The 27982-nt window shown below is 38.6% G+C and overlaps 1 protein-coding gene across 1 annotated transcript; it reads left to right on the top strand.

Moving 5' to 3' along the window:
• Window positions 1-2855: 2855 nt before the first annotated feature.
• adam10a (ADAM metallopeptidase domain 10a) lies at window positions 2856-27908 on the top strand. The gene is made up of 16 exons (XM_034196905.1): window positions 2856-3079; window positions 9686-9836; window positions 13957-14075; window positions 14693-14851; window positions 17778-17878; window positions 18160-18318; window positions 18833-18925; window positions 19156-19339; window positions 22751-22914; window positions 23043-23226; window positions 23309-23459; window positions 23580-23763; window positions 23841-23952; window positions 24113-24333; window positions 24435-24561; window positions 25089-27908. The coding sequence occupies exons 1-16, from the start codon at window positions 3028-3030 to the stop codon at window positions 25217-25219; spliced, it is 2292 nt and encodes a 763-aa protein (XP_034052796.1). The 5' UTR covers window positions 2856-3027; the 3' UTR covers window positions 25220-27908.
• Window positions 27909-27982: the final 74 nt, after the last annotated feature.

Genomic DNA, 27982 nt, shown 5'->3' on the forward strand with positions numbered 1-27982 from the left:
GAAATGCCTTAAAACCCCAAATGACACTTGTCTTGAAGCGCATTGAAGATTAGGAATATTGAATTTGTATTATCTACATAGGCTATTATCATCGTTAAAAATACTACACAATTAATTGTATAAAAACGTTTATTGTTTTGTTTTTATGTGTTATTTCTATTTATAATGGTTTTTTGTTCTGATGTTTAATTGACTCTTTGGTTGTTGTCATAAGCAAAGTAGAGTATCAATAAAGTGATTAGAGTCATTCAAAATAATAAGTTGTATTTGTACGACCGCCAGCGTAAGGTGGCAAAATATAGAATATAAAATATTTGTACTTTGTACTTGTCTTTTTTGTTTGTATGGTGTATGGCTGGCTTTATCTGTAAACCATTCAAAAGTACCACTTTTACGAGGACTCCTGAACAGAAACGCCGTGGCCGTTGCCATCTTGCGTACATGGAGCTCGCGCGTTTGTTAGACCATACAAATCTCGCGTTGTCAGATCACAGTACTACTGGCAGGACAAACGAGACTTGGAAAATATGTGGCAGCATGGATGTTGAACTCTTATTTTTATTCATCCTCCGCAGTCATTGCAGTATGTGAGACACATCATGGTTCGAACACACATTAAAACAAATGTGTTTTTATTTCTTTGGGTGCAAAAAACCCAACCTTTATTAAGGTTAGGTTGTGGACGCTTTGTGTATCTTACTAAACATTCCATGCTCTAAAAATACTTGTACTATGAAATTATATAAATTATATAAACACTATTTGTGGCAGGAAAAGCCATGCTTTTGTAGGCAATACATAGTATTTTACAGATCTGCAGTATTTGACGGATACATGCAGTAAGTGTTCGCTAGATGGCAGCAGTTAACCGACCGAACAGAATAGCTCGTCACAGCCAGAGAGCTTTACAGGCAGATGAGTCAGACTGCATTAACATCTAGTGTCCCCTAACCATGATAACCCATAGCCCAAAGTATTTGATTGGTATAGCTGTTGGTTGGGACAATAGGTATACCGTAGGCGTAGACAGTGACAGTGCAGAGGATATGCTGCCTAGGAAATTGGATGTGTTATGCATTTAATTGTTGGTAAGGTATGATTAATGCATCCATAGGTGTCATTTGCGCTGGGGGCGCTGGGGACATGTCCCCACCACTTTTTGAAATGGCCAATTTTGTCCACACCACTTTTTCAAAGTCTATCTTATAAATATTCTGACAAATAGCATGCACAAATAAATGTAATAAACAAGAACACTGGTGTAGTGTCAAGATGTGCAATTTGGACATGTTAGTCAACCTTAATAAATAATGTAAAAAACAGAGATTTAAATTACAGTAAACAGGAAAAGTTTGGAATTGTCTTCCTGTCAAAATCAGCTGGGTCACATGATCTGTCAGCTGACTGGATCCGACCAATAGGAACAGGTTAAAAAAAAGTATATTAAATTGTGTCATTTTTATTTCTAATACTGTAAATACATCCACCATCACGAATCCTCTTTTTTCTAATTTTCCAATAATATGACTTCTAAAACCATTACATATTGTAGTACTCAAGTCTGTGTAGATCCATTTCAATTGTTTTGTTTCTTTAACTATTAAGCAGACTGCAACGCAATATTAAATAACGTCCCTGTCATAAAGTTCTACCAAAATCTCATCATCACACATCTCCTAACACTTCCCCCGGTGGTTTTACTCATATACAGTCTATGGTTTTTCTACATTAATAACATCTGTTTATTTTACAAATATACAATATATATATACAAATATTTTCATTTTGAATTACATTTGCTTAATTTTTGTGAATATACAAAGGAACTTTCTAGGCCAGACACTTGAAAAAATAAAAATAAATAACCTGTAATTTCAACATGCCATCTTGCCTCCCAATATAGTAAACACATAACATGTCCGTGTGGGAACAATACCCCCAACTGCAGTTCCATGTATGAATTATGAACCCAGTGTATAAATAGGTGGTCACCACAGGGTTGGGTTTTCTGACACTTGGTGAGTTCCCTGACACACCGGGGACACATATTCATGTATAAAAGACGTACAAAAGTGCATTTTGCATGATAGGTCCCTACCTGGAGTAAATTTCACAATCTACTATTCAGCATACAAAGGGATTTAAAATGTGCAGCTTCTTTATCAGCTTTGATAATCAATAATTATAATCAAAATATTTTATATATTATTCTCAAATTGGCCAATCTGCATAATGAGTACTTTTACTTTAGGTACTAAGAGTATATTTAGACGCTAATACTTTTGTACTTTTACTTGAGTAACTTTTTGTTTGCAAGTATTTTGCCTGTCAGAGTATTGTTACACTCTGGTACTTCTACTTTTACTTAAGGACAAGATCTGAGTACTTCTTCCACCTTTGCATATCAGTGTTTGCCTTTTAGATATAGCTTTTATATTTTAATATACAGTTCAGTATATGTATAACATTGTACATGTATACTCAAAAATGTGTATTATCATGTTTTTGTCTATTTTCTTTTATTTATGATTTTGCCATACACCCTTTTCCTAATTGAAGATCTCCATAAATTCGACACTAGAAAAACCCTAACCCAAAAACAGTTGGATCAGGAAGTCATGAATTGCGGAAGTAAACAACTTTCAGCCTCTAAACACTAGTTTTGTACATGTTTTCAGGCTGCTATCTTTGCCATTAACACCAATATGTTGTTGTTGTTTTGTGCTAAACTGAATGTCTTTTTGTTATCTTTATCGATTTGTAGCATATTTAGAATCCCTTAGCCTATGCCCATAGATGAATGGGAGTGTCCGGGTTTAAAAAAAAGCCATGGGCATTACAAAACACACCGGAAATGAGGGTTTGTCTGTCCGTCTGTCTGACGTCGGGCTGCGGAAGACAGAGCTGTGTTGTGATGGGAGCTAGCTAACTAGGAAGGGCGACTACACCTTTAAGTGAAAGAAGCGAAACAAGATCAATTCGCTGGTTTCGCTGGGACGCTTAGCTGGTTTACCAGGGGATTTCGATATGATATTTTTAAATATAATTCTCCTGCTTTGCTGCCTACAAGATATTAGAGGTAAGTTTTCCATTGATTCACACGGAGAGGAAAGTGCTCAGTGATCGTCAGCCGAGCTAGCGCTAATCGGATCAGGCAGTTGTACTCTGGCTATCGAACTGGCTAGCTAACGTTAGCCGGCTAATGTAGTCAATGTATTGATTTGTGGGCTGCTAACCCGTGATTAACGGGATGGGGTTGGTAGTGTATGAAGTAAATTACGTTTGGGTGATACAGGTTGAGTATTCTGACGATAAACAGCCTGTTTTTTGGCAGTTCATGGGGGATAAACTGAGGCTAACGTCCACAAACAGACACTTTGAATAACGACGGTTTTAGCTTATAAATACACTCGGAAGCAGTACTCAAATATTGCATAAGTTAAAGTAGAAATACCAAAGTGTAGGAATACTCTGTTACAAGTAAACGTCCTGTATTCATAATGTTACTCAAGTAAAAGTACTAAAGTATTAGCATTTAAATATACTTAAAGTACCAAAAGTAAAGGACTCATTATGCTGATTGGCCCATTTCACAATCTTATAATATATGTTTTGGTTATAATTGTATGCATTAATGTGTTTATCAAAGGTGGAACTTCTTTCAACTAAATATCTAAAGTATTTTTGAAGTGTTTTGATCATTTATTTATAACTGCGAAGTAACCTGTAGTGGAGTAAAAGTACAATATTTACCACTGAATTGTAGTGGAGTAGAAGTGCAACGTAGCATACAATGGAAATACTCAAGTAAAGTACAAGTACCTCAAAATTGTTATTAAGAACAGTTCTTGACTAAATATACGTAGTCACTTAAAACCGCTGCTCGGAAGTTACATAAATGTTTATCCGCGTTTGAATAATTTCAACTAATAATGCTAGCTTAAGATGTAGTACTCTGAACTGGCAGGCGACTTGCGTATACATGTATAATGATGCACTGCCTTAACGGTTGTAATATCCACAAGAAGCAATTTGTAAACTCAATAAAACAATTCCCACTATTGACCTTTAATTACCCTAACTTAAAAGTGATTTGGTCCACGGGCGTTGTCCACAACAACTTGATATCCCTTTCCTGTTCTTGCCAGGGATGAGTTCACAGCTAAAAGTTATGAAGGGAAATCTCATTGCTTTTTTAAAATGACTAGGCGCTTGTCATGCTGTTTAACCACCTTACAGATATGTAATTGAATGCTTACCTAAAATGTTCTTTAATTACAGTATCATCATATCTTAGCTGTGCCATATAAGTGCTTTTGAGGTCTATTTTGATAGACAAAAGCTTGCTGTCTTTTCAGTAGATACCGTTTCCTGCTCTCAGTGAGTCACCATTAGTCAAACAAGCAAAAAAACGAGCACAATTTCCACTGTGTTTTTAGTTGATGAAATCATAATGAAAGTAATTTTATCTGATATTAAGATTTGTTTATCTTCTCCTTCTTTTAATTTGTGTATAGATTTGATAGGTTCACCACCCAAACTGCTTCATAATCTCAATGATAAAACCTCTAAGTTGAGAAATCGAAAACAATTGCTGAAAGGGCTAGTTTATTCTGTGTAGTCTGTGCAGAAATAAAAGTAAACAATATGGTCACAGAAATGTGCTAAAATGAAGCAAATGAATCAATAAAATGTATAACACATGATATCACATTGGTTTTTAAAATGATTCTGCTCAGATTCAGATCCTACAGTACAAACAAATATTCTTAAATGAACATTGTTGAATGTCAGCTGGATCACTTAACATGAAATGCCTTGTGAAATGTGAGGTTAAATATTGCATGCTGCCTTCCAGGAAAGTGCTGCTTTACTGTTGGAGAAGTTGTACCCAAACTCCACATATTGTGAGATAGAGCTTTTCTAGAACTTGTATAACAAAAAAACCTAATGAAATGGCTTGTTTCATGGAGCTTACTTGATCAGTTAAACACACTAACTGTGTCTGTTTAAAACCGTCACTGTACAGGCACGATTGATAAAACTGCTGCAACATTGTTGCATTTAGACTGTCAAATTAGCAACCGTGAAGAAGTTGAAGTGGATCTTGAGTTAAAAAAACTGTTCCTTGTCTGCTTTTACCTAACCTCTTTCCTTTTATTGATCAGACAGAAACATAATGATGCTTAAGCTGCATCAAGGCCTCACAAACCTCGCAATTCAATTCAAAACCTTTATTTATCCAGGTAAAATCCCATTGAGATCAATGATCTCTTTTTCAAGGGAGACCTGCAGCAGTAGGTTCCACAAGAAGACATAAAAACATAAACAACAGAACAACAAAAGGACATCATACAGCAAAATGTACAGGGATTACAATTTACATATTTAACCACAAGTACAGGTACCAACAGCATCTGATTTTGTAGCATCCAACCGAGCTTTAAAAACATGTAGTGGTACTAGCTTGGTAATTTTCCATTCTTTTTGCAGACTGTTCCATGTTAGTGGAGCTGCACATCTAAAAGCTTTCTTCCCTAAGACAGTCCTAGCACTTGGCACATTTAATAAAACCACAGCATGCGATCTCAGGCAATAAGTACTTTCAATTCCCTGACATATATGATCAATGTCACAGGCACGTTGGAAAAGCTACTTCTGGTTGAATATGAATTGGGCATGTTTGAAACATTGCTGAGGAAGTCAGTCTTTCAGTTAAACCAGGTTATCTCACTGTTGTTATTGCTGCTGTTACTTGGCCTGCACAGTGATGGTATGTTGCAGAGTAATGTAGCATGAAGGTGTTTGGGCAATCTTTGCTAGACCTGCAGGTTTTAGCAACCCCTATTAATGTTATTGTCCAGGACCTCAATGATACACCAGTTGAGTACATTGAGACATTTTACTTGCCCCGAGCTGCCGGTTGTCTGATGTGCCATGTAAGCCACACTGTCTTCACTTGTTGTTATGTCTGCTGTTACCACCTCCTCAGTTTCAGTCAGTGGTTTCCTCTCAGTCAAGATTTGTCTTTACTGAGGTTGCCGAGGCTGAAACAGATTGCACTGAAATCACAATGACGTATTGTAGCCTTTACAGTCAAATGGACTCCCAGATTTTACTCGGCTTTAGTTGCTGTCTGTCCAGACATCTCAGCGTCTACCTCTTTGTAATCCATTTAGGCTCATATAAAGTAGGGGTTCAGAATTTAGTTCACAAGATTTTTTCTGCACATCATTTACAGGCAGTGTGCCTAAAGAAAGAAGGGAGAAAAAAAATCAATGTTATAGTAATAGTGATTAATTTAACAACACATTTATAATCAACTTGGTACAAGATAACCTACAATAATATGCACCATTAAGTGATCTTTTTTTAAACAATAAATACATTGCATTAGATTTTAAATAAAATATTATTTTGTATTAAATGTGTAATTCTAGAAATAACTAATGAATTGTGCGTGCGAAGTGCGCCCCGCCAATATGTTTCTATGTGTCTGCCAGCACAAGAAAGGCTCTTGAGGCTCTACAGGTGTATTTTGCTAAATCACCTTTATTGAACATACAGTAACACAAATACTACACATCCACATAACAAACAATCAAAATAAAATGTATGCAATTTAATTATTTTAACCTGCTTTATTTGTGGGTGGACCTCACATCCTCTAGGGGGGGACACTCATATGAAAGAGAGCTGTATACTTTTCAATAATCCAACAATCTTTAGAATATGATCACAACCAACAGCAATCATTTAAACTTGTTTATTATTATCTTATGTTACCTAGTTAGCATTCTTTCTTTTTCATTATGCATATTTTTACTAATCACTCCCCTTTTAAACACCTTTTGTACTGTCCTATAGTACACATTGGAATGATTTCTTTCTTTCTTTTTTTACAACTATATTAAATAGATAAAGGTGTGCTCTCTCTAGCTGCCTCGCTCGCTCACAGAGGCTGTGTGCTCCTCCGTGGCGAGGAGCACACAGCCTCTTTTTTGGTACCTGGCTGGTACCCCCCGCTGATGCTTCTTGACATGAGAGCAGTTTCCCAGCGGAGTGAAGAAAATACATGAACCTCACGGGACTCACTCCTCAGTTTATACCGTGTTTTGTTTCAATTCATGTTTCATTTAGTTACACATATGTGATATATCTGAACAACAAAGTGGTCACAAATCATTTAATTCATTTTTTGGAAACATTTTCATGATCGCTTTTTTCGTTTTACATTTTCATTTATTGTCATTTCCATTCAGTCAGTCATTAAGTGCTATTAAAATGTTAATGTGCTACATATCCACACAAACACACAAAGTGTGCAATCCAATGAATGTTAATCTAACTGGGTTTTGATAGATAACTCTTTTTCTTCTCATTTATTTTATTTCTATTGTGCACTCTAATCAATATTAATCAAACTATTGTTCGCTTATACATTTTAAGAATGGCGTTTATCTTTTTTGAGAATGAGTTCTTATTTTATTTTATTTATTGGGGTCTACAACAGATGATACAAATGTTTGTGTTAGTAAATGTGTGGCGGGGGTGTTTGTGAAAATAACGGGGACAGAGCTGCTGTCAGACGATCAGCTGTGCAGCGTCATCACAAACAGAAGTCGCTTCACGTGACGCTCCGGAGGAAAGGACGTCCCATTGCTCTTAAAACTCATTTCCCTGCTTCTCGTGGTTTCCTTGCGTCCCTCCAATTAAGATTTTATTTTTTTAAATAATAATTTGTTTGTGTATTGTAGCTCTAGATTTTTACAGGAATTATTAACCCTTCATTGCAGACAAGGACAAGTTTTCATGACATTTTTTATGAAAAATATGAGTTTAATGCTGACATATGGTCTTGTTAAGTTCAGTGGTTGTGAGGGCAGCCATTCAAGGTGAATGCTTTGTTCAGTCTGGTGGGAATGTTGTAACACCAGTTAAGCCCCGTAGTTGAGAATAAAGAGTACAAATATCCTGATGCCACCATCACATTCAGGGAAAAGTCCAGTTTCCCTGAGCTTTAATTGAACAAATCTGGTTCAAACCATATTTTTGTTTGTATTAGAAACATGTCATTAGGAGTACCAGTGTTTTTATTTTTATTTTCAACACAACTGTTGAGGAGCTCTTTGTCTATTTGAGAATGTTTGCTTGCACACTGGTACGTTAGTTATAATTATACTCTGGAGGAGATGTTTACATGGAACACTTCTGGAACCTTGACATATTTGTCAGACTCTGTCACTTTGATGAGAGCCCTTATTCTGGTATTTGACCATTTTTATTATTTGTAAATGTTTTGATGTGATCAGAAACCTCTAATTTTATAAGCTGTTACGGCCCGGCTCATAAGCTGCAACAAAGATGGGAGACCAAACAAGTTAAGTGTCACAAGATACATATTTATTTACGATATAACAAAAACCTAAGGACTTCAAAGAAACCTAAGCAAACATGGAAGTCAGATATCAGTAATGATTGTGTGAAAATGTGCAGAAACAAAGACACGGTCGTGTCCAACAGAAGAGTGCCCGGCAGTATGGGATGGTGTTGGTCTTTTGTTGACGGCCCAGGTGTGGCTCATCAGGTTGATCACCTGAAACACAAACAAGAGCCAGCAAGCAGAACACAAATGCAGAGACCCCTAGTGGAGTGGAGGGGGTTGTAACACAACCATTGTATTTGAATAAATCAGCTATGTGGAGTTGTCAGGTCCTACTGAGCAGGCAGATCTGGGCTATCTGAGCTGGCAGTGTTTGTTTTTGTTAAAAACCTATTCCATTGATTTTTCTAAGGCTGATTGTTGGGGTGTCTAGTTTGTTGTTGGTAAAGCTGGTGGTTGGAATATGTTCTCGCTGCATTCATGGACAAGTTGCTACCAGCCTAGTACAGCCACTCCCTGTTTAGGGCTGTCTTGTCTGGATCTTGTCTGTGTATCTTTCACCACAACAACTCAGAGCTGTCAGTCCTAGCACTTTAAATGGAGCCCCTGTTAGTGAACCTATTAAGGCTACTATTTTAGCCAACAACAGAGCATTTCCTTTTGTAACCCAAAACTCCAGATGGATATTTATTAAGAGCATTCTGTGTTTCCCTCAGGAATGTAGATTAGCATTTAAATAGCCTTCAGCCAAATCAGCCACTGTTTTTGCACAATGACAATACAGTACTACTGAAACAGAACCTCCGTCACCTGATCACGTGCATCATGTGCTCCTCATTTGCGCTTTAAAATGACTTTCTTTGTCTTTGTAAAAAGAACAAAGGAATGGTCAGTATGAAAGCTGGTGGGATTACCTCTCTGGGGTTACATCTATAAACTGAATAAGCCTGTTAAGCATGTCTAGGGAGTGACAGCTTGTAGGATAGTTGATTGCTCTGGTAGAGGTTCATCCTCTTTTACCGACCTCCCTCCAGAGGCCTTTTTTCATGAAAGACCCTTTGATAACTCACAAAAGCCCAGGTTAAATGATAACATACATTTTTCTTTGACTATAACTGTATGTTTACTAAAAGGATCAACACTTTTTTAAATTGTTGTTTTTATTTGTTCTCAAACTTGATAATGATAATACACATCTCAGACTCATAGCTAAACCAGAAATGTCTAATAAAATGTGAAACTGAAATCTTGCCCTTGCAGAAAATGTATGAAATATTGATGAGCCACTGAACTCTCTTTCAGGTCAGTTCGAGAAACCATTGAATAAATATATTCGCCATTATGAGGGATTATCGTATGACATCGAAGCCCTGCACAACAGTCACCAGAGAGCCAAGAGGGCCCTCTCTCCTCAAGACAGGACCGTGCAGCTCGACTTCCATGCACATGGAAGGTCAGTTTAAACACACACACACACACACACACACACACACACACACACACACACACACATACACATACACATACACATACACACACATACACACACACACACTCACACACTGTTTCTTCATTTATTCACTCTCTTTTTCTGTCTTCCAATTTATCCTCAAACAATACTGCATTAACTTTTTGTGCTTATTTGTCCAACTCTATGTACTTACATATTACAATGATACAATGATTTATCTCATAATTATAATAATAGTACATGTTATTTATAAAGCGCTTTTCCTGGTGCTCAAATTATTTTCATTGTTGTTACTGGTATTACTTCATCATCACCACAAGATATGTCTTATTTTGAAATAACATCTGGCGGGCAATGCATTTGAATGCGAGATGGATATGTCAATGTTTGTTCGGTTCCCACAGTGCCATTAGATTTGAAATATCTTATTTATGACATGATTACACTATTTGCTTAGGGATCCATTTGGTCATAAACTGTAGCCAAAGACAACAATCCATTGTAACATAACACTGGCCTGCTGCTCATATGGAGCTGTTTTCTTTGCAGTAGACAACATGTGTGGAAGTTTGATCTTGTGTTGTTTTTACACTTGATAGAAAAAAACATATTACCTGACACTATTGTCCATGAGTCTCTGAGAGAACCTGCGGCCAAATTGTGGTTATTTAAAACTATGAAGAGGCTTACCTCATTATTCGTAGTAATAATAAGGTGGGGGGGGTTTACTAGGGGCTTTGCTGGTTGTGCTGGTTGTTCTCACCAAACCTGTCTGTTGAGGGTTATCAATGCCCTGGCAAACAGATTCCTTTCCTGTGTTTTTGTGCTCTTTCCTGTCTCTCCTGGCCTTGCATAAACACTGCCGGGCGTGGAATAATGGTGCAACATACCCCCCTTGAACAGGCTGCATTAATGAGGCATTTATGAGCAGTAAAGAAATGATGAATAATCAAGCCTGAATCCATTGCTACTTGAGCGACCAATAATATATAATTCCATTATGAGCGCAATATGACAGATCTTTTTTTCAAGATACACACAATTTAGGAACTAAATATAACTTCTTTATTATCTAGACATTTTATTATTCATACTATTCATTCATTTTTTGTAATAAGAGCAATGCTTCCTTGTGTATGCCCAATGCTCATAAACAGTTGTTGCTGGTTCAGGTGACGTGACAAGGCAGGGCAGACCGTTATCTCCGTAGGGCTCTTTTAATATAGTCATGCATTAGTTATAATAAAGTTCCAATAATTCAGTTCAGTCTCCAGCTTTCTAAGTATCAAATACTCATTTGTGAGGTGTATTTTCCTCTTTATAATACAACACCAAATTAAAAATTATGCAATATGAAGAGCTCAGGTGTGTTGAAAGACCTGCATTCATTGAAGCTAACTAATCGCTCACACAGGCAATGACACATTTAAAAAATCATCTGATTGTGATCAGTTCTCTGATATTCAAGTACTAACTTGTGAGCTTACTTCTTCAACAGTGAATGTTCAGCTATGTTTGGTTCGCAGGCCAGAAGCACCAACATGAACATATCATTGATACTTGTATTGTTGATGGGTAGATTCAGTTTTAAATATAGGGTGGATATTGGCCTCATTGTAAGCATACCATCTCTTTAGACATGGCCGGCTTACTGAGAAAAGTGTATGACTGTCAGATGAACGAGACAGTATGTTTAGCTTTGGGAAATGTCTGAATAATTGATCAGTCAACTGATTCAATGAGAAGCTGATCCACAGCCTCTGCTTTTCCTGTCTGTAAGCCATGTTTATTTTCTGCTGGGTTTTCGTCTTGAACATGATTCAGTGATTTATATTGAAAAAAAGAAACGAGCTGTTTCTGACTTCCTTAGAGATAATCATACAGATTTTAATAAGGAGATCGATGAAATAACTAACTTTTCTCACCAAGCATCTCCTTGGATCTTTTGCATGTTTCATACATTTTTCCCAATTTAGTCTATCGTCTACAATATTACCTTTTAATTGTATATGTGGTACTTGGAGAATTTCTGTGTTATTTATAGCTCCATCACCCAGAACAGATCATGAAGTTATTTATTTTTCATTTAGCTTATTTGGGTGATACCATTTAAACCAGCAGACAGTCCCCTATAGTATAGACACAGAAGATTTTTCAGTTAGCCTTCAAGTCATTAATTCATATTTTAAAAAAATATGATAACGGCCAAGGATTGAGCCCTTTGGTACCTCAAACGTAAGTCTAACTTATGACATATGCAACTTAACTTAAATACAAATGGTTCTCTATCATTTAAATAGTTAACAACCCCTTGAAAGCAACACCATATTAAATCAGATCCCTGATAATGCAGCTTACATCTGTAACGGAATAATCTACTTGTGGATTCATCTGTCTGTTACCAGCGTGCCATGGTGTTATTTTGGGTTGACTGAGCTTTTGATTGGGCATAGATGGAGTCATGAGGTCATATTGATTGTGGTAGTGGCCATTAATAAGGTCGAAAGAGGCCAAGAAACTGTAATAGGTGTGCCAGAATGAATAACAAGCAGAAAATGTATTGGTAATCTCTTGCCAGAATTCAAAGAGTAGATCGTATTGCAATCTTTGTTCCACATGTTTCTCTCTCTTTTGTTCAAATGATTGTTTTTCTTACGTTCCTGCCCTCTTATCTCTTGTTATGAATGAATGTTTTCACTAAGCCAATAATATAATAGTTTCTTAGTTCTAAAAAGCACAATGTAGGTTTCTTTATGACTTATCCCTATAGCAGGGGAAGGGACCTGCAGAATGGAAGTTACCAGAAGTAAAGCAACACGGTGTTCATTAGAAATGAGAACAGAAGTGATGAAGGGAAAACTAGATGCTGGGGAAAGTCAAAGAGTCATCCTGTACAGGGATATCCTGGACTGTGTGACCTTTTCAACTTCATCTCACTCTCCAAAATATTTAACATTCTACTCCTCTAGCTCTCTCCTGTGCTCAGTTTGTATTGGGTTTGCTCAATCGTTCTTGTATATTAATTTGTACAGTACACAAGTCCATCTTTATGTCCTTAGGCCGTTATCTCCTCATGAACAAAGAGGCTTTTGCAAAACCTCTGTGGCTTAGGTAGACTTTAATGATGTGCTCTGTCCCTGAGCGGCTCAAAGGGAAACAACCCTCTTCTTTTCACACAATGAAGAAGAGCCTCTCAACCGATTCTACAAATAAAGGCCAGTTTCCTCGCGGCACGTAAAAACACTCATGTGATGTCCTCTGGCTCTGCAGGGAGATTATGAACCCTGACAAAATTACTTTGTGCATGACTTTATCTTATCTTAAACTTGGTGTCTAACAATGTGCAAAAGATATAGCCTATGTTACAGCTTGTGTTAAATCACATGGGCATTTACCAGACAGAGAGGCCAAAGAAAATGTATAATGTTTTTGGGGAAATGGATCCAGTGTTTTTATTTGATTAATTATATTAAGCTTCACCCACACTATGGACAATATACCGATTATCACACTGTGGCAGTGAGTACACTTATATGTTTCCTAAAAATGTAACCTGCCTGAAAATGCCAACTCTGGTAATATAATCTGCTTTCTGCAAAATGGTACAATCAATAATGGGCTCAGTATGAGGTAGCATTGTAAACACCATATGAGTCATCTCTAAAGGAAGCTCTGCCTTGAGATCCAGCCATGTGATTACTAAAGAGTGCATTTCCCTAAAATACTTTGTACTCAGGTTTCTTTGAAGCTAGCTCATGTGCACCTCATGTGATGGTTGCATTTTGTCTTAGAAATCATGGTTAGGTTAATGAGAGGATTATACAAAAGTACTAGGGCTGTGCACAAATGTTCATGTGCTTTTACTCATGACATAATTCTTCTTCTAAGTCACTAAGCACAGCAGTGTTAAGCATCAACTATCAGCAGCATTGTGAAGCTGCAGGAAGAATGTGTGAACTTGTTTTATACTCAATTCTCTGTGTGCTGCCTCGGGTTTCCAGTGCGAGCCATGACATTAACATTACCAGTGTGTCAAAGTGCAATTTGCATTCGGTGTTTCATTATTTTGTTAATTACAAATTTCTCCTTTTTTTCTCCTTAGACAATTTAACTTGCGGATGACGAGAGATACAACTACATTTTCCCCAGATCTAGTCATTGATGTATCTGGAGAAGAGACACCCATCGATACATCACATATTTACAGTGGAGAAATCTTTGGTAAGTCCAGCTGTTTCCACACAACACATTAGATTTGTGTTTCTCTAAGCTTTTTTAATTTAAATGTAAGGTCTTCAAAGACATTTCGCCTTATATTATCATTCCCACTGTATCCCCCATATCAGCTCAGCTAGGAGACAATGCTTTCATGTCAAGCATTATGGAATATTGTGGACAACTAAAGGTAGTTTTTGTCGAGTATTTGTCTCGTCACAAGCCTACACACAGGAAGAACTTTTAACTTTCATCCTGTTTTGGCTTCTGCCCTTAATCCCTTTCCTTCCTGGATGTCTTCCTGCTACCCGTCTCCAGCAGAGTTCAAATGAACTTTTGTGAAACAAACAGAAAGGGGACCTAGAAACAGAGGTTTTTACTTGTCTTACTCGGGAAAGCTCTTTCAATAAGTAAACCGCTCAGAAAATTAAGACATTTTACAATAAATATCTTGAGTTTGAAAATAAAATATCACTAAAGATATGTCAATTAAGTATTACTGTTAACCTTTCTTTAAAAATGCAATCAATACCACATTGTTCATACTCCATGCAAATACCACTGTTTCTTTGGTCGAATGGACTGTATATTCTCTGCCCATCTTCATCCTCGTTGTGCTTCAGGCGAAAAGGGCACCCTGACCCATGGCTCCGTGGTTGACGGCCGCTTTGAAGGCTTCATTAAATCCCATCAAGGAACATACTACATTGAACCCTCGGAGAGGTACCTGAAGGACCCGAATGTGCCCTTCCACTCCATCATCTATCATGAGGATAACATCAGTGAGTATCTACCATTGCACCTGCTTTCATTTAAAACCCTGTGTGCGGTAGAGGTGGTTCAAATCTGCACAATATGCAGCTGCAGGGAAAGTTGTGACCTCCATACCTTTTAGACATGCCACAAACATATGTCTTCTAGTACAAGTACTTTTTAACAGACTTCTTTTGAAATGCATTAGTGTTTAAATGTTTTAGCCAAGTTTTTTTTTAACTGACTTTTTCTTCTTTGCTAAAAACAAGATAATGTATTAAAAGCAGCGAAGAAAGATAATTAACTTTTGGGAGGAATATTGAGCAAAACATTGCTTTTGCTCTGTGAATAATTGAATTGTGATCTGTTGGATATGGAGGTCCTCTGCCTCTCGTCTTTATTAATACTGGAAGCAGTATTGTAGCCTGATAAAGCGAAAGTTATGACTCATATATCCATTCCTAAGAAACTCAATTCAGCAACTGGAAACTTCTGATTCTTGCCCCAAAGAACTGTATTTAGCAGCCAGGCAGTGAGTCTGATATGAACCACGCCCTGGCTTTTGGCGGGCTGATACACTGCACTCTATCCTGCTGATAACTTATCTAGAACTCACACCCGAGGACTCATAAATTGAGACATGCACACATACATAGGGAGATTCTTTGGATCTACTGAAGAATATGCAAGCAAAGAGTAATAGTGGTTAATTATGTTGTGAACTCATCCACCCACAGCATTTCATTGTGTCATTTGTACAGAGGAAGCTGGGTTAGTCAACCTTTTATTTGAATATTAACTCAAGTTATGTATTTATTTCAGCCTTTTATCTTCCCATGTAATTCGGATTTGTCCGACACATCTGCTTATATCTGCATAGTAGGGTTCAAACAGGTCACCCTTAAAAACATGTATGATTTGTGTTTGTACTGTAGGTAATTCATCTGTAACATTTTCCTAAAAACACACGTAAATGCACAATAAATCAGCTTTTTCAGATGGTCCCCTTAATGTGCATTAAGCTGGAAAGGTCTTACATTTTAGTCTTAAATTGACTATTTAGAGATATTGAGTTGAGTGTTCAAATTACCCTATAGTTGTAAAACATCACATATCTTGTTTCGATATTTAGAAGCTGGTATCTGTGGGAAAAAAGACATCAATGAACGTCCATACTTCTGACTCTTGGTCTTTCTTGTGGTTTCTTTTTGACTTTGTTCCACACTGTAAGGGCCTTTTGATTAGCAGTTGAATGAGACGACATTCACTGTAGGGACAAAGAGGGCTTTCTCTGAAAACACATTGTGAGAGTTTGAATGCATTGTTTCAGTGTCTGTCCAGTCTGTTCAGTAACCAGCACCGGACGGTTCTCTTTACTGAACAAAAGTCCTGTAACATTCAGGCTTATGTCCTGCACTACTATTAATGGGATCAAAGGTCCAGCAAACAAAAGCTTCTGCAAGGGACCAATTAGATTGATTGAAAACAGCATCCAATCTCATTAGTTTAGCTTAAACATTTTTTGTTTTAAAATTATATAAAACATAATTGTTCATTATTTTAAAATGATATAGTGTTTTGGATTCTGACCTTGATTTGGCTTAAAAGACATGCATGCACAAATAACATATAAACAGTTTACTTCTCAAAGCACCCGCAAAAGATAATTTGCACCCCTAACTGAGCTGCCAAACAAATAGCGTCTCAACAATCCTGTGCCATTTGCCTGTATTTAAATGAAGTAATATGCATTTATTCACAGCAAAATAGACATTTCTATGCAAATGAGCCTCATTGCAAAAATGAAAGACAATTCACAAACATCAGCCCTCAGAGTTGTTAGTGGCTGAAGCACATTTGTAAAGGGGTGCCATGCCAAAACATTCAGTAATATTATTTAAAGTCTGAATTGCCTTTGGAAACAGCAACAGCGCTGACAGGCCGCTATTTTGTATCCCATTTGTTTTGGTTTTTAAATGGCTAATGTTTTTAGGAATGCCTGTGCATTTATTTTTCAGGATCAGTAGCACGCTGTTTGAATTTCATTTAAAAAATGTATCCCTCGTTGTTAGTCTTACTGTTTTCTTGGTGCAAAGGCAACATTTATATTTAGCCACACGAATAGTCGCAAATTACACTGCAAAACGTTATGGGCGTGTTGGTACTGTAACGGCCCGTCCACACAGCGGCGTTGGAAGCTCCTTCTGCCCATTCACTTTGAATGGGGTGATGTCACTTTTCGCCGAACTGCATTGTGGGAAGCAGAGCGGAGCTTTCCTGGCGTTTCAGGCTGCAAAAGTTGAGCAATGTTCAACTTTTGAAGCTTCTGAAGCTTTCGGTGGAAGCGTCAGCCAATTAAATCATATGCCAGTACAAGCTCTAGCCAATCAAACCGCTGCTCGTGTGTCAGGGGCGGGAGATTCATGTGATTGGTTGTTGGTCGAGTTTCAGACACGCCCGCCGGCAAGCTTTTTCCAAAGCCGCTGTGTGGACGGGCCGTAATATCAAGAACACAATATATTTTGTGAATCGGACTTCGTAAACGGGGAAGATAAACAAATGCTGCACAATTCATGCTGCTATCAGCGGCTGCAAATCCATTGTTTATAAAATCCCCAATGCATTTATTTGAAGCCCCCTCTCTTTTGCCCTTCAAAAATTAAATGCAGTGTGTATACTAACTTTGAGAAAACATTGTTACACAGCAGTCTTAAATAAAACAAGAATAGAGAATCAATGTTTTCATTAGTAGAGGCAGGGCTACTGCTCAGAGAGAAAGCTGATTTGTCAGTGATGATTCGCAGGGTGAAAAGCTATATCATTAAAGCTTTTTATTTAAAGCAGCTACCCTCACCCTGATTCACCTTCACCAGCCGACCACACGTGATCCGAGAGAGAAGCATGATGCAGTGTAAGCCGTTCATAACATTGCCTTATCTCCCCTCTATCTGTCAGATTATCCTCATAAGTATGGCTCAGAGGGCGGCTGCGCTGACCACTCGGTGTATGAGAGGATGTTGAAATACCAAGCAACTGGAGTAGAGGAGCCAGAAAAAGTAAGTACAAGCATCACACAACAAAGCCCCTCCCCCTCCTTCTAGTTAATAATTAAACACACAGATGGACAGGGCTCATGAGGTTAATCGATCTTATCTCAGACGGTATAGAACCTTCCTTCCCTGCAGCAACAGTAAAAGCATGTGTATATTTTTAGCTCAGGTGTACATGCTTTCTCATCCACCGCCAGATTACCTGCAATGTTTAAGCCATGCTAGAAGTTTTAAATACGGCAATGTGTTCCCATGTGTCCTGATCCTGATGGTTGTTTTTCTTACAGGGGGTAAGCAGTGTATCGGAGGAAGAGCAATCCAATGGTCCTGTTATTCTGAGGAGGAAGAGAGCAACAGCAAAGGAGAAAAACACTTGCCAGCTCTTCATCCAGACTGACCACCTCTTCTTCAAATACTACGGCACAAGAGAGGCTGTCATTGCCCAGGTATGCACACAGTGTGTACATATTAAAGAGCGCATGTTATGCTCATTTTCAAGTTCATATTTGTATTTGCGCTTCTACTGTGAGATGTTTACATGCTTCAATGTGCTGCAGCACCTCTTTTCACCCTCTGTCTGAAACCAGAGCCCAGTCTGCTCTGATTGGTTAGCTGGCCGGCTCTGTTGTGATTGGTGAACCGCTTAGAGATATGTTGGAAATGTCCCACCCCTTAGCCTATCGCGTACAATGTGTTGGAGCGCTGGCCAATAGAAGTGCGAGTGTTACATAGTGTCAAAAAATACCACAAAATAAAACAACTTCTGCAAATAAACATCCAAGTCAGACACATATCTAAATACAACATATAATACAATGTTATATTGAACTATAAAAAGAGTAAATGTATTTATTATACTAGTATAAATATAATGATTGGGCTAGAATAAGTCGTTAATCACAGAGATTAGCATCATTTTTTTTGCCTTACTACATATCTAAAGGATTACTTTCTCCACAGATCTCCAGCCATGTGAAGGCCATTGACTCCATTTACCAGGGCACAGACTTCCTGGGCATCCGAAACATCGCCTTCATGGTCAAAAGGATCAGGGTGAGTTGAATCTGCAATCTGCTGAAGTTTTAGTTTATATAACCATTTACCTGAAAGGAATTAAGCTGCTAATTTGAGTGAAGGTATTCTGATTCTGAAGTTTGTTAACCTGTCTGCTCAGCCATGTGGTGTAGATTTTCCTCAGTGTGAATATGTATACATTTAAAGCCTCTATAAGCTATATCTCTTACTCTATCTCTTGTGTTATTTTCAAACTCTTCTTTATTCAGATAAATACTACCGACGATGAAAAAGACCGAACTAACCCTTTTCGCTTTGCCAACATTGGAGTGGAGAAGTTTCTGGAGCTTAACTCTGAGCAGAACCACGATGACTACTGCCTGGCCTACGTCTTCTCCGACAGGGACTTTGATGATGGGGTTCTTGGCTTGGCTTGGGTCGGAGCTCCTTCAGGTTGGTACACAACACAATAACATTAACGCATACAGCCTTGGTAGGGACTTCCTGTGATGCTCATAGGTCCAAATCGGCCTAACCTTCTCAGTTTATCCACTAATAAACCAATGCTTTATCACACATGCTCCAACTAAATATACACTTAAACTTAGAATCAAGTCCAAGTGAAAGTTGAGATGAAACAATTGTTTATCTTTATTGCAAAATGAACAAAAATATATTGTCTAAATCTTTTGCCAAAGTATACATTTGTATTAAATATTACATTTCACCTTTGCTTCCAGAGCGCCTTTATTAGAAAAACAAACATTATATAATTTGGTAATAAAACAAAGAGGAAGTGATTAAACAGTCACACTGATAACATTTCATCTATGTTTGAGTCATAACAACTGGTTATTTTTGTTAGACTTGGGTGCAGTGAGAGAAACAGGACTTTAATGGCCTCTGAACTAAAGTACCTGAAATTGGTTTGAATAATGAAAAAGCAGCATTGGCATGAGTATATGATCTGTACTGAGTTTACAATTTAGTATCAGTAGTCAGCAGAGGTGTGGACTCGAGTCACATGACTTGGACTCGAGTCACCAATTTGATGACTTGAGACTCGACTTGACAAAATCACAAAACACTTGCGACTCGACTTGGACTTGAACACCAATGACTTGGGACTTGACTTGGACTTGAGCCTTCTGACTTGAGGTGACTTGATCATTTAATTCAGGGGTCTCCAACACGCCGATCGCGAGATGCCGCTAGAAGAGCAGACTCCCGTCGGGGAGAGCAGAATCTTCAGCCGCTCCTACTCTTGCTGAGAATCCTTACAGGCAGGGGCGGGTCTTTATTTAGCTGGGCCACCATGCGGCCAATCATATGCGAGGACACACTAGGATCATACCATTATGGGAAAGAAGGGTGGGGGGCACAGCATGTGTAGTGGTACAGGCCAGCTGCACAGAGCGACGGGGAGCCGGATTTAAATGCAAGCGCGTCGGAAAAAGTCAAGAAATTAGCGAAAGCCGAAAAAATAAGCAGCGTCTGGCTGCTTTTCAATGATGTTGGAGAAAGCAAAGCTGAGTGCAGGATTTGTAAAATGAAAATAACCTTTTTTGGTTACCTTTTTTTTTGGTAACCATTCAGGATTTACTGTCAGAGGTGGGAGAAGTTCAGATCTTGTACTTGAGTAAAGTACCAGAGTGTAGGAATACTCGGTTACAATAAAAAGTCCTGCATTCAAAATGTTACAAGTAAAAGTACAAAAGTATTAGCATCAAAATATGCTTAAAGTACCACCTGCAGAGGGATCTAGATTCAGGTGTTCTTTATAGAGACCGCCTCGCTGCACATTATCCCTTGCATAAAGATAGATTGTGGGTCCCTTATAACATGTTGTACACAGTGGAAATAAACATTCTGGTTACCTCAACATCAGGGATCTTATCCATTAAACTCCTTCTGAATCAAACCGTCACGGTAGCCTTACCTTACTGATCCCTCTTAAATTCGAAAAAAAAACACGTTACTTTACAAGCAGAGAGAAAATTGATTATTACATTATTAATGTGACTAATAAAGAGCGGTTTGATTATTAAGTATTATTCTGTTGATCGATGTCATTACATTTGGTGAAAAGCACATAATGACTTGTTTAAGACTCGTTTTGTCAAAGCTTAGGACTTGGACTTGACTTGAACTTGCCCACCCTGACTTGAGACTCGACTTGGACTTGAGCGCAAAGACTTGAGACTTGACTCGGACTTGAGTGCAAAGACTTGAGACTTGACTCGGACTTGAGCGCAATGACTTGAGACTTGACTCGGACTTGAGCGCAAAGACTTGAGACTTGACTCGGACTTGAGCGCAAAGACTTGAGACTTGACTCGGACTTGCAAAACAATGACTTGGTCCCACCTCTGGTAGTCAGTGTCCAACAACTGGTTAGTATGCAAGTTTAACTTTAAATGCTGTAGTGTATATACTGTATATGTTTTAATTTATGAGGGAATACCTCCTCCTCCATTAGAACCAACAATGTGCACTTGCTTGAAAAATCCTGTATAAACTGGTTATTTGCTCACAGGCACAACATTAGGGCTGCACGATTTTGGGAAAAAATGTAATTGCGATTTTTCTGACAAATATTGCGATTGCGATTCGATTTGAGATATTTGTTTTTAAGCGACCCAACGGAAGTTTATTGTAAAATGCGGCAATATCTCCGGCTAGGAAGGTCGCATCAACATGCTCCCGTCTCTAGCACACCCGCAGCCCGAGCTACGAGTGAAATGACTAAACTTACATGGAACTTCCGTTGGGTTGCTTTAAAGTCAAGCTTCAGTTTAAGATTCTCCCTGTAATAGAAACATGTGATGGAGCATCACTAACCTGACTCAGATCTAGGAAAGCTCCACTGGAAGCCATTTGGAAAGGGCAGGCACTTTCAAAAATACTTGGCAGGTGATTGGATCAATGTGTCTATCACCTTCTATCATGGGCCGCTTCTGATTGGTTAACAATGGCTGGTACATGTGGAGCACAGCACTTCTATGTTAAAAAAAATCGCAGGCTTTGAGATTTGATAATCGCATCATTTCAAATCGCGATTTCGATTTAAAATCGATTAATCGTTCAGTCCTACACAACATGTATGTATGAAAGTTATGTAGGCCTCCCCCTTCTACTGCTTTGAATAAGTTCAGACACCACCTTCTCATCATGAAGAATACAGCAACAAACACAGACGATCAATACGGACAAATGGGCAATGCTGTAAGCGGAAAGAATCGATTGAGGATAAGAGACAGAGGAGGAAGTGCCGCAATGAGCTGTGTGCTATTGTCTGAACAAAGGGAGGGATACTGGCCGAGCACAACTAACGTGTATCACATTTAATGTGACCAGCTGTTTTGTTGCTTCAGTGGAGGAGCTAAACAAGAACGCACACACACACACGCACGCACGCACGCACGCACGCACGCGCGCGCGCAGTGAACAACATACAATGTACATCCATACTCAGTGCACTTACACATAATGGACACGTTGTTTATTGCTCTAAGTCTAAGTGCTCTGATGTCTTGTCTTTGTTTCTGTGTGGCTAGAAGCAGAAGTTGCCTCCTTGTGACTGGCTTTATGGATTAGTGAAAGAACTGCAGCACTGCAGGCATGCTTATTGTTGACTGCAAGTGGTTTCTATTGTTCATTCAAATTGTTTAATACATTATAAATGTTATATCATTCACAGTACTGAAGGACTTAAATGATAACTTTAACTAACTCTTAACACCATATCTACAACAGTAAATTAACCAGGGGTTAAATTATAAATGGTACTCTCTGTGAAATCTGGTTTATTATTGAATTGTATGATAATCCATTTTGCTCATGTTGTTTATTCTCCTGCAACAGGAAGTTCTGGGGGCATCTGTGAGAAGAGCAAGCTGTACTCTGACGGAAAGAGGAAGTCTCTGAACACTGGCATCATCACTGTGCAGAACTACGCCTCCCACGTCCCTCCCAAGGTGTCACACATTACCTTCGCTCATGAGGTTGGGCACAACTTTGGCTCTCCTGTAAGTACTATGATTTAAAACGGATGCTTTTGTCAGTGCAAGTATTTCACATGTCAAGTTTTGCAATATATTCTTCTGTCTCTCAAGTCTCTCTGCCTTCTGTCCTCTCCCTGCCTCCTGTTTCACAGCATGACTCTGGGCTTGAATGCACCCCTGGAGAGTCTAAGTCGCAGGATAAAAAGGAGCAGGGCAACTACATCATGTACGCCAGAGCCACATCAGGGGACAAGCTCAACAACAACAAGTTCTCTATCTGCAGCATCCGCAATATAAGCGCTGTTCTGACGAAGAAGAGAGATTCCTGTTTTGTTGGTAAGTTCCCTCTAACCATCGTATTTCTCTTTCTCAGTGTGGGAGAGATTATGTCTTCATGCTGTTGTGTCTGTGTGTACAGAGTCTGGTCAGCCGATCTGTGGTAACGGACTAGTGGAAGAAGGAGAAGAGTGCGACTGCGGCTACAGTGATCAGTGTGGTGACCCCTGCTGCTATAACGCCAATGAAGGGGAGGGCAAAAAATGCAAACTCCAACCTGGCAAAATCTGCAGGTCAGTTGTGATCAGCATGTCTCTATTCAGGCCTGTAGTTGGTGTATTTGGCACAAGTATTGCTAGGGTAAGGGTTCTCAGCATAGCATTGATTGCACATTTGTAATTATTTTTCCGCAGTCCCAGCCAAGGCCCCTGTTGCACACGAGAGTGTTCCTTCAAGGGCCCAAATGCCGAGTGCAGAGTGGAGTCGGAGTGCGCCCAACAGGGAACGTGCAACGGAGCTACTCCTCTGTGTCCTTCATCCGAACCAAAGGCTAACTTCACCTCCTGCCATTCGGAAACACAAGTCTGCCTCAATGGGGTATGTTTATTGACCTTTTTCGTGTCTGGTATGTGCTGTTTGTGAACTCTTTTTAAACTATTTATTGTTTGGACCAGGTGTGCTCTGGATCCATTTGTGAGAAGTACGGTCTGGAGGTCTGCACCTGTGCCATGGAAGAAAGCAAGGATGAGGCCGCTGAGCTGTGCCACGTGTGCTGCATGGATAAAAGTAAGTGACAGGCTGGAACACAATCACTGTATTATTGATATGACCTTAATGACTTAGTTTGACTTTTTGTTCTCGGTCATTTCAAATGAAGGTTTCATTTTTAAGTTCTTCTTATAGAGTTAGAGTGTGAATCTCAGACTCCCTCTCCCTCTGCCCTCAGTGAAGCCCACCACCTGCAGCAGCACAGGCTCAGAAAAATGGGCCCAATTCTTCAACAAGAAGACCACCACGCTGCAGCCCGGCTCCCCCTGCAACGACTTTAAGGGCTACTGTGATGTGTTCATGAGGTGTCGTCTGGTGGACGCTGACGGGCCTCTGGCAAGGCTGAAGAAAGCCATTTTCAATGCAGAACTCTATGAAAATATTGCAGAGTGGATAGTGGTGAGTGTCTTGACCAGCAACGATTTGTCAACCTAATGACACATTAAAAACTATTGATATGCCTGTATTTAGACATCCTTTAAAATATTATTGTTTTACAGGCTCACTGGTGGGCGGTGCTCTTGATGGGCATTGCTTTGATTATGCTGATGGCCGGCTTCATCAAGATCTGCAGCGTCCACACCCCCAGCAGCAACCCCAAACTGCCCCCTCCAAAGCCACTGCCAGGTACAGTACATGTTTTATATTTACATGTATGTTAATATGCACACACTTTAGATTGTTGAGTGCAGCTTAAAAGAATACTTCACCAACTAAATGTTCATTTGTATGTCATGTTAAATTCTTGAAGAAAATTTAGTTTTTAAAAAATATTTCCTTAATAATTTAAGAATCAAAAAGGAGAACAGTCTTGATGAATAATGATTTAAAAACATCCATTTAGAAACGCTCATACAACACATTATCACACCATCATCCAAATCTGATTTATACAGTCATATGCTTCACACTTAACACTTCCTCAACACATACATCAAGACTCAATCTTACAATTTAATTTAAAATATGATATACTAATTCAATTAAATTGTGAGGTTTTAGTGAAATTGCACATGTTTGGGAAAAAAACGAGGAAAAAATGTCTTCAAGAATTGAAGGCATTTGCAAATGATCCTTTTGTGGCTGATGTGTACATTTTAAGGACATAGACTATTTTGTATTACCTTCACCAATTTGATGTTGCTGTCCTGTAGGTACGCTGAAGAGGAAGCAGCAGCGGCAGGCGCAGCAGCAGGCGCAGCAGCAGGCTCTGCCTCAGGGCCAGGGCCAGCGCCACCACCGCCAGTCCAGAGAGAACTATCAGATGGGCCAAATGAGACGCTGAGAACCGGCTCTGCTCTTTGTCTTGGGTCTTCCTAGTGCCTACAGTAGGAGCACTTCACTCCAAAGAGTTACCTTAACAACCTATTCAAAGATCTTGCAAATGGATCGATTTCATTGAACAAAGCCCAAAGGTTTTTTTTTGGGCCTAACAAACACCTCTGCTCGAAGAGCCAGAATAGCAGTGGTTCACACAGCTTTTATAGTAAATAAATAACTTTTCCAAGGAAAAACAGGAGCAGAAATTCACTGATCTTTGTTATGTGGTCTTAATCTTTGAACGTGTTTTGTTTTCTATCAGAATGAAGGAGAGTGAAGCAGCTTGTGTAAGAGTCCTTCCTCTGTCCTTGATCTGTGCTCCCTCTTTTTTCTTTTCCTGTTCTTCCACTCTGAAGTGCTGCCATCTTCAGCACGATGGCAGCACTGCAAGTCCCATAGGTATTTACTGCCATCAAAAACAGCAATGACACATTTAAACAGAAAAACACATCTTTTGCCAATGTTAATAGATTGTTTGAAAAGCTCAAAGCACCATCAAGTTTTCTTTTTATTTCTCATGTTCTTCCAGCGTGCAATCGTTCAGATGTGGCAGTAGCTTTATTTTAGTTTCAAATGAAATTCTTTATAATGAAGATTATTTACTGTTTTAGTTCACTTTCTCAGGATTAATAAAACAATAGCAATTAGTATTTAGTGAAGAAGATGGCTGCATGCATATTTCAGGGTAAAGTCCCTCCTGGCTGAAGGCTGTATATAAGGGTCCACGCTAGCTGCCACAGGATTTAGAAGACAGGTTGTATGAAAAGAATGTAAAAAAAGGAGCTTAACAAGATTATTTTGTCATCTGTTATCCGATGGAGGGGAGATTGATTATCTTGGTCTGTATATTCGTGTCATATGGTTTTGCAGCTGCGTTTACATAGAGATACAGTCTGGGGATGACATATATGGTGAGAGAATAGCTTTTATCATCCTGATTGGAACACGCTTTTTTTCTGTCATAGCCGTTTTTTCTGGACTTGTTGCTTTGGCTCTGATTCGTCACACTCAACTTTTTGCTAGTCGGAATAGTTGAAGCAACAAGGAAAGTGTGCAACGCTTGGAACAAAGAGATATGCATATATAAGAAGCTATTACAGAAAAAAAAGTGTCCCACAATGTCCTGCCCACCTTTTCACTTCTTTCATGTACACCTCTTAAATTGCACACACTGGCAGTTGTTTTACGAAATGACAAAATATGTTAAAACCACTCAACAGTAGTTGAATCCTCTTAATGAGAAATGTTTCTGGTTTAAATGTGATTTAGCTTTTATTGATTTTACTTGCAGTTCAGATTATTTGTATATGTTGAGGAATTGAATCCATTGAGGAAATGTAGAGCTTCTAATTATATTGTTACTCTCTTGCTACTGTTCACAGAGCGATCAATCATTGTGTGTCAGCTCTTCTGTCTTTTACTTTCCGACTGGTCTTGATTTCCTCAAGGAATTCTGTTACCATTGTCACATCCTCTTGGTTTGTGTAATTGCATTTAAAATGTGCCTATTCGGGGCAGTGTGACTGAAGTTAGCGAAGTACTAGTACCAGTGATTTTTATCGAGGCTGAAATCATGCATCAGCTGGCAGTTTGTCCAAGCACTGTTTTCAACCTGGACTGCTGAAATGGAAATACATATTGGAAGTGTTGTGGTTTAGGGCTTGGCAGTGTATGGTAATCATAAGAGGAAATTTAAGGGATGATTGTCATATATCGGCATGAAAATCAAATGTTACAAACACACATTTTCATATTAGAGATATTAATTTGTATCTACTTGTATACAAAGTCTTCTATTGCCCGGCTTAAATGGAGTTTTCACTGATGTATGAATGAGAGTGGAGTCGAGTTATTGGCATGAGAAAAAAAAAAATATATATATATGTATACTTGGGATAAACTTGGTAAAGCAAAGACAGATCTTTTTTTCTTATCCTTGCAAAAGATTTGTATGGAGCACGGCTGCAGCTCAGCGTTGTCTTCTGTGCAGGGAGACGGGATGTTGTGTTGACGTTCAGATAGATTCTATGCAGAGTAACAGCAAACAAGTTAGCCTCTTCACAGATAAATGCCTTCGATGTTTTATCCCAAATGGGTACATGAAATAATAATAATCTTGCTTTCATAACCATGTTCAATCTTCACTCATGTCTCTGTGCTGCATTCTAGACTACAATGCAATCCTGTGTCGCTCCATTTACCGATTTCCTTTCCTTTCTGGTGCTACTGGCAGTGCTTTTTATTGGGTCTTAAGGTGTATTTTTCATTATCTTTGGCACATTTTAATTTTCTTTTCTGCGTGTGTGATCTGCTTTGCAAAATCATCTTTATCTTTTGTTGTTGATATGGTAAGATGTGGACAACACTGGGTGTTAGGGGGAAATACTCTGGAAGTTGTTCAGTCTTTTAAATGTTCTGAATTTAAGGAAATGTGACCTAGAGTGTAAGTGATGCAAAATGGTTTAGATTCAGTACTTCTGTCTGATTTTAATGTCTCCTGTGTTTTATACAGTGTCTTCAATTGTCTTTATTTTTATTTACCTTTCTGTTCTTTTTTTCTCATTTTGCTTACTTTGAAAAGTTATTGTGCAAAAATATTATTTCTTTTGAACTACTTGAAATGCATTAATTAATTAAACCAGAGTTGATCAATACTTTTTCTTTACTGTTTTCTGAAAAGCCCACTATGATTGTTCTACAGATTCGATTGCCTCCTACACTTTGTTTA

Source organism: Gymnodraco acuticeps, unplaced genomic scaffold, assembly GCF_902827175.1.
Source record: "Gymnodraco acuticeps unplaced genomic scaffold, fGymAcu1.1, whole genome shotgun sequence".
NCBI classification, from domain to species: Eukaryota; Metazoa; Chordata; class Actinopteri; order Perciformes; family Bathydraconidae; genus Gymnodraco; species Gymnodraco acuticeps.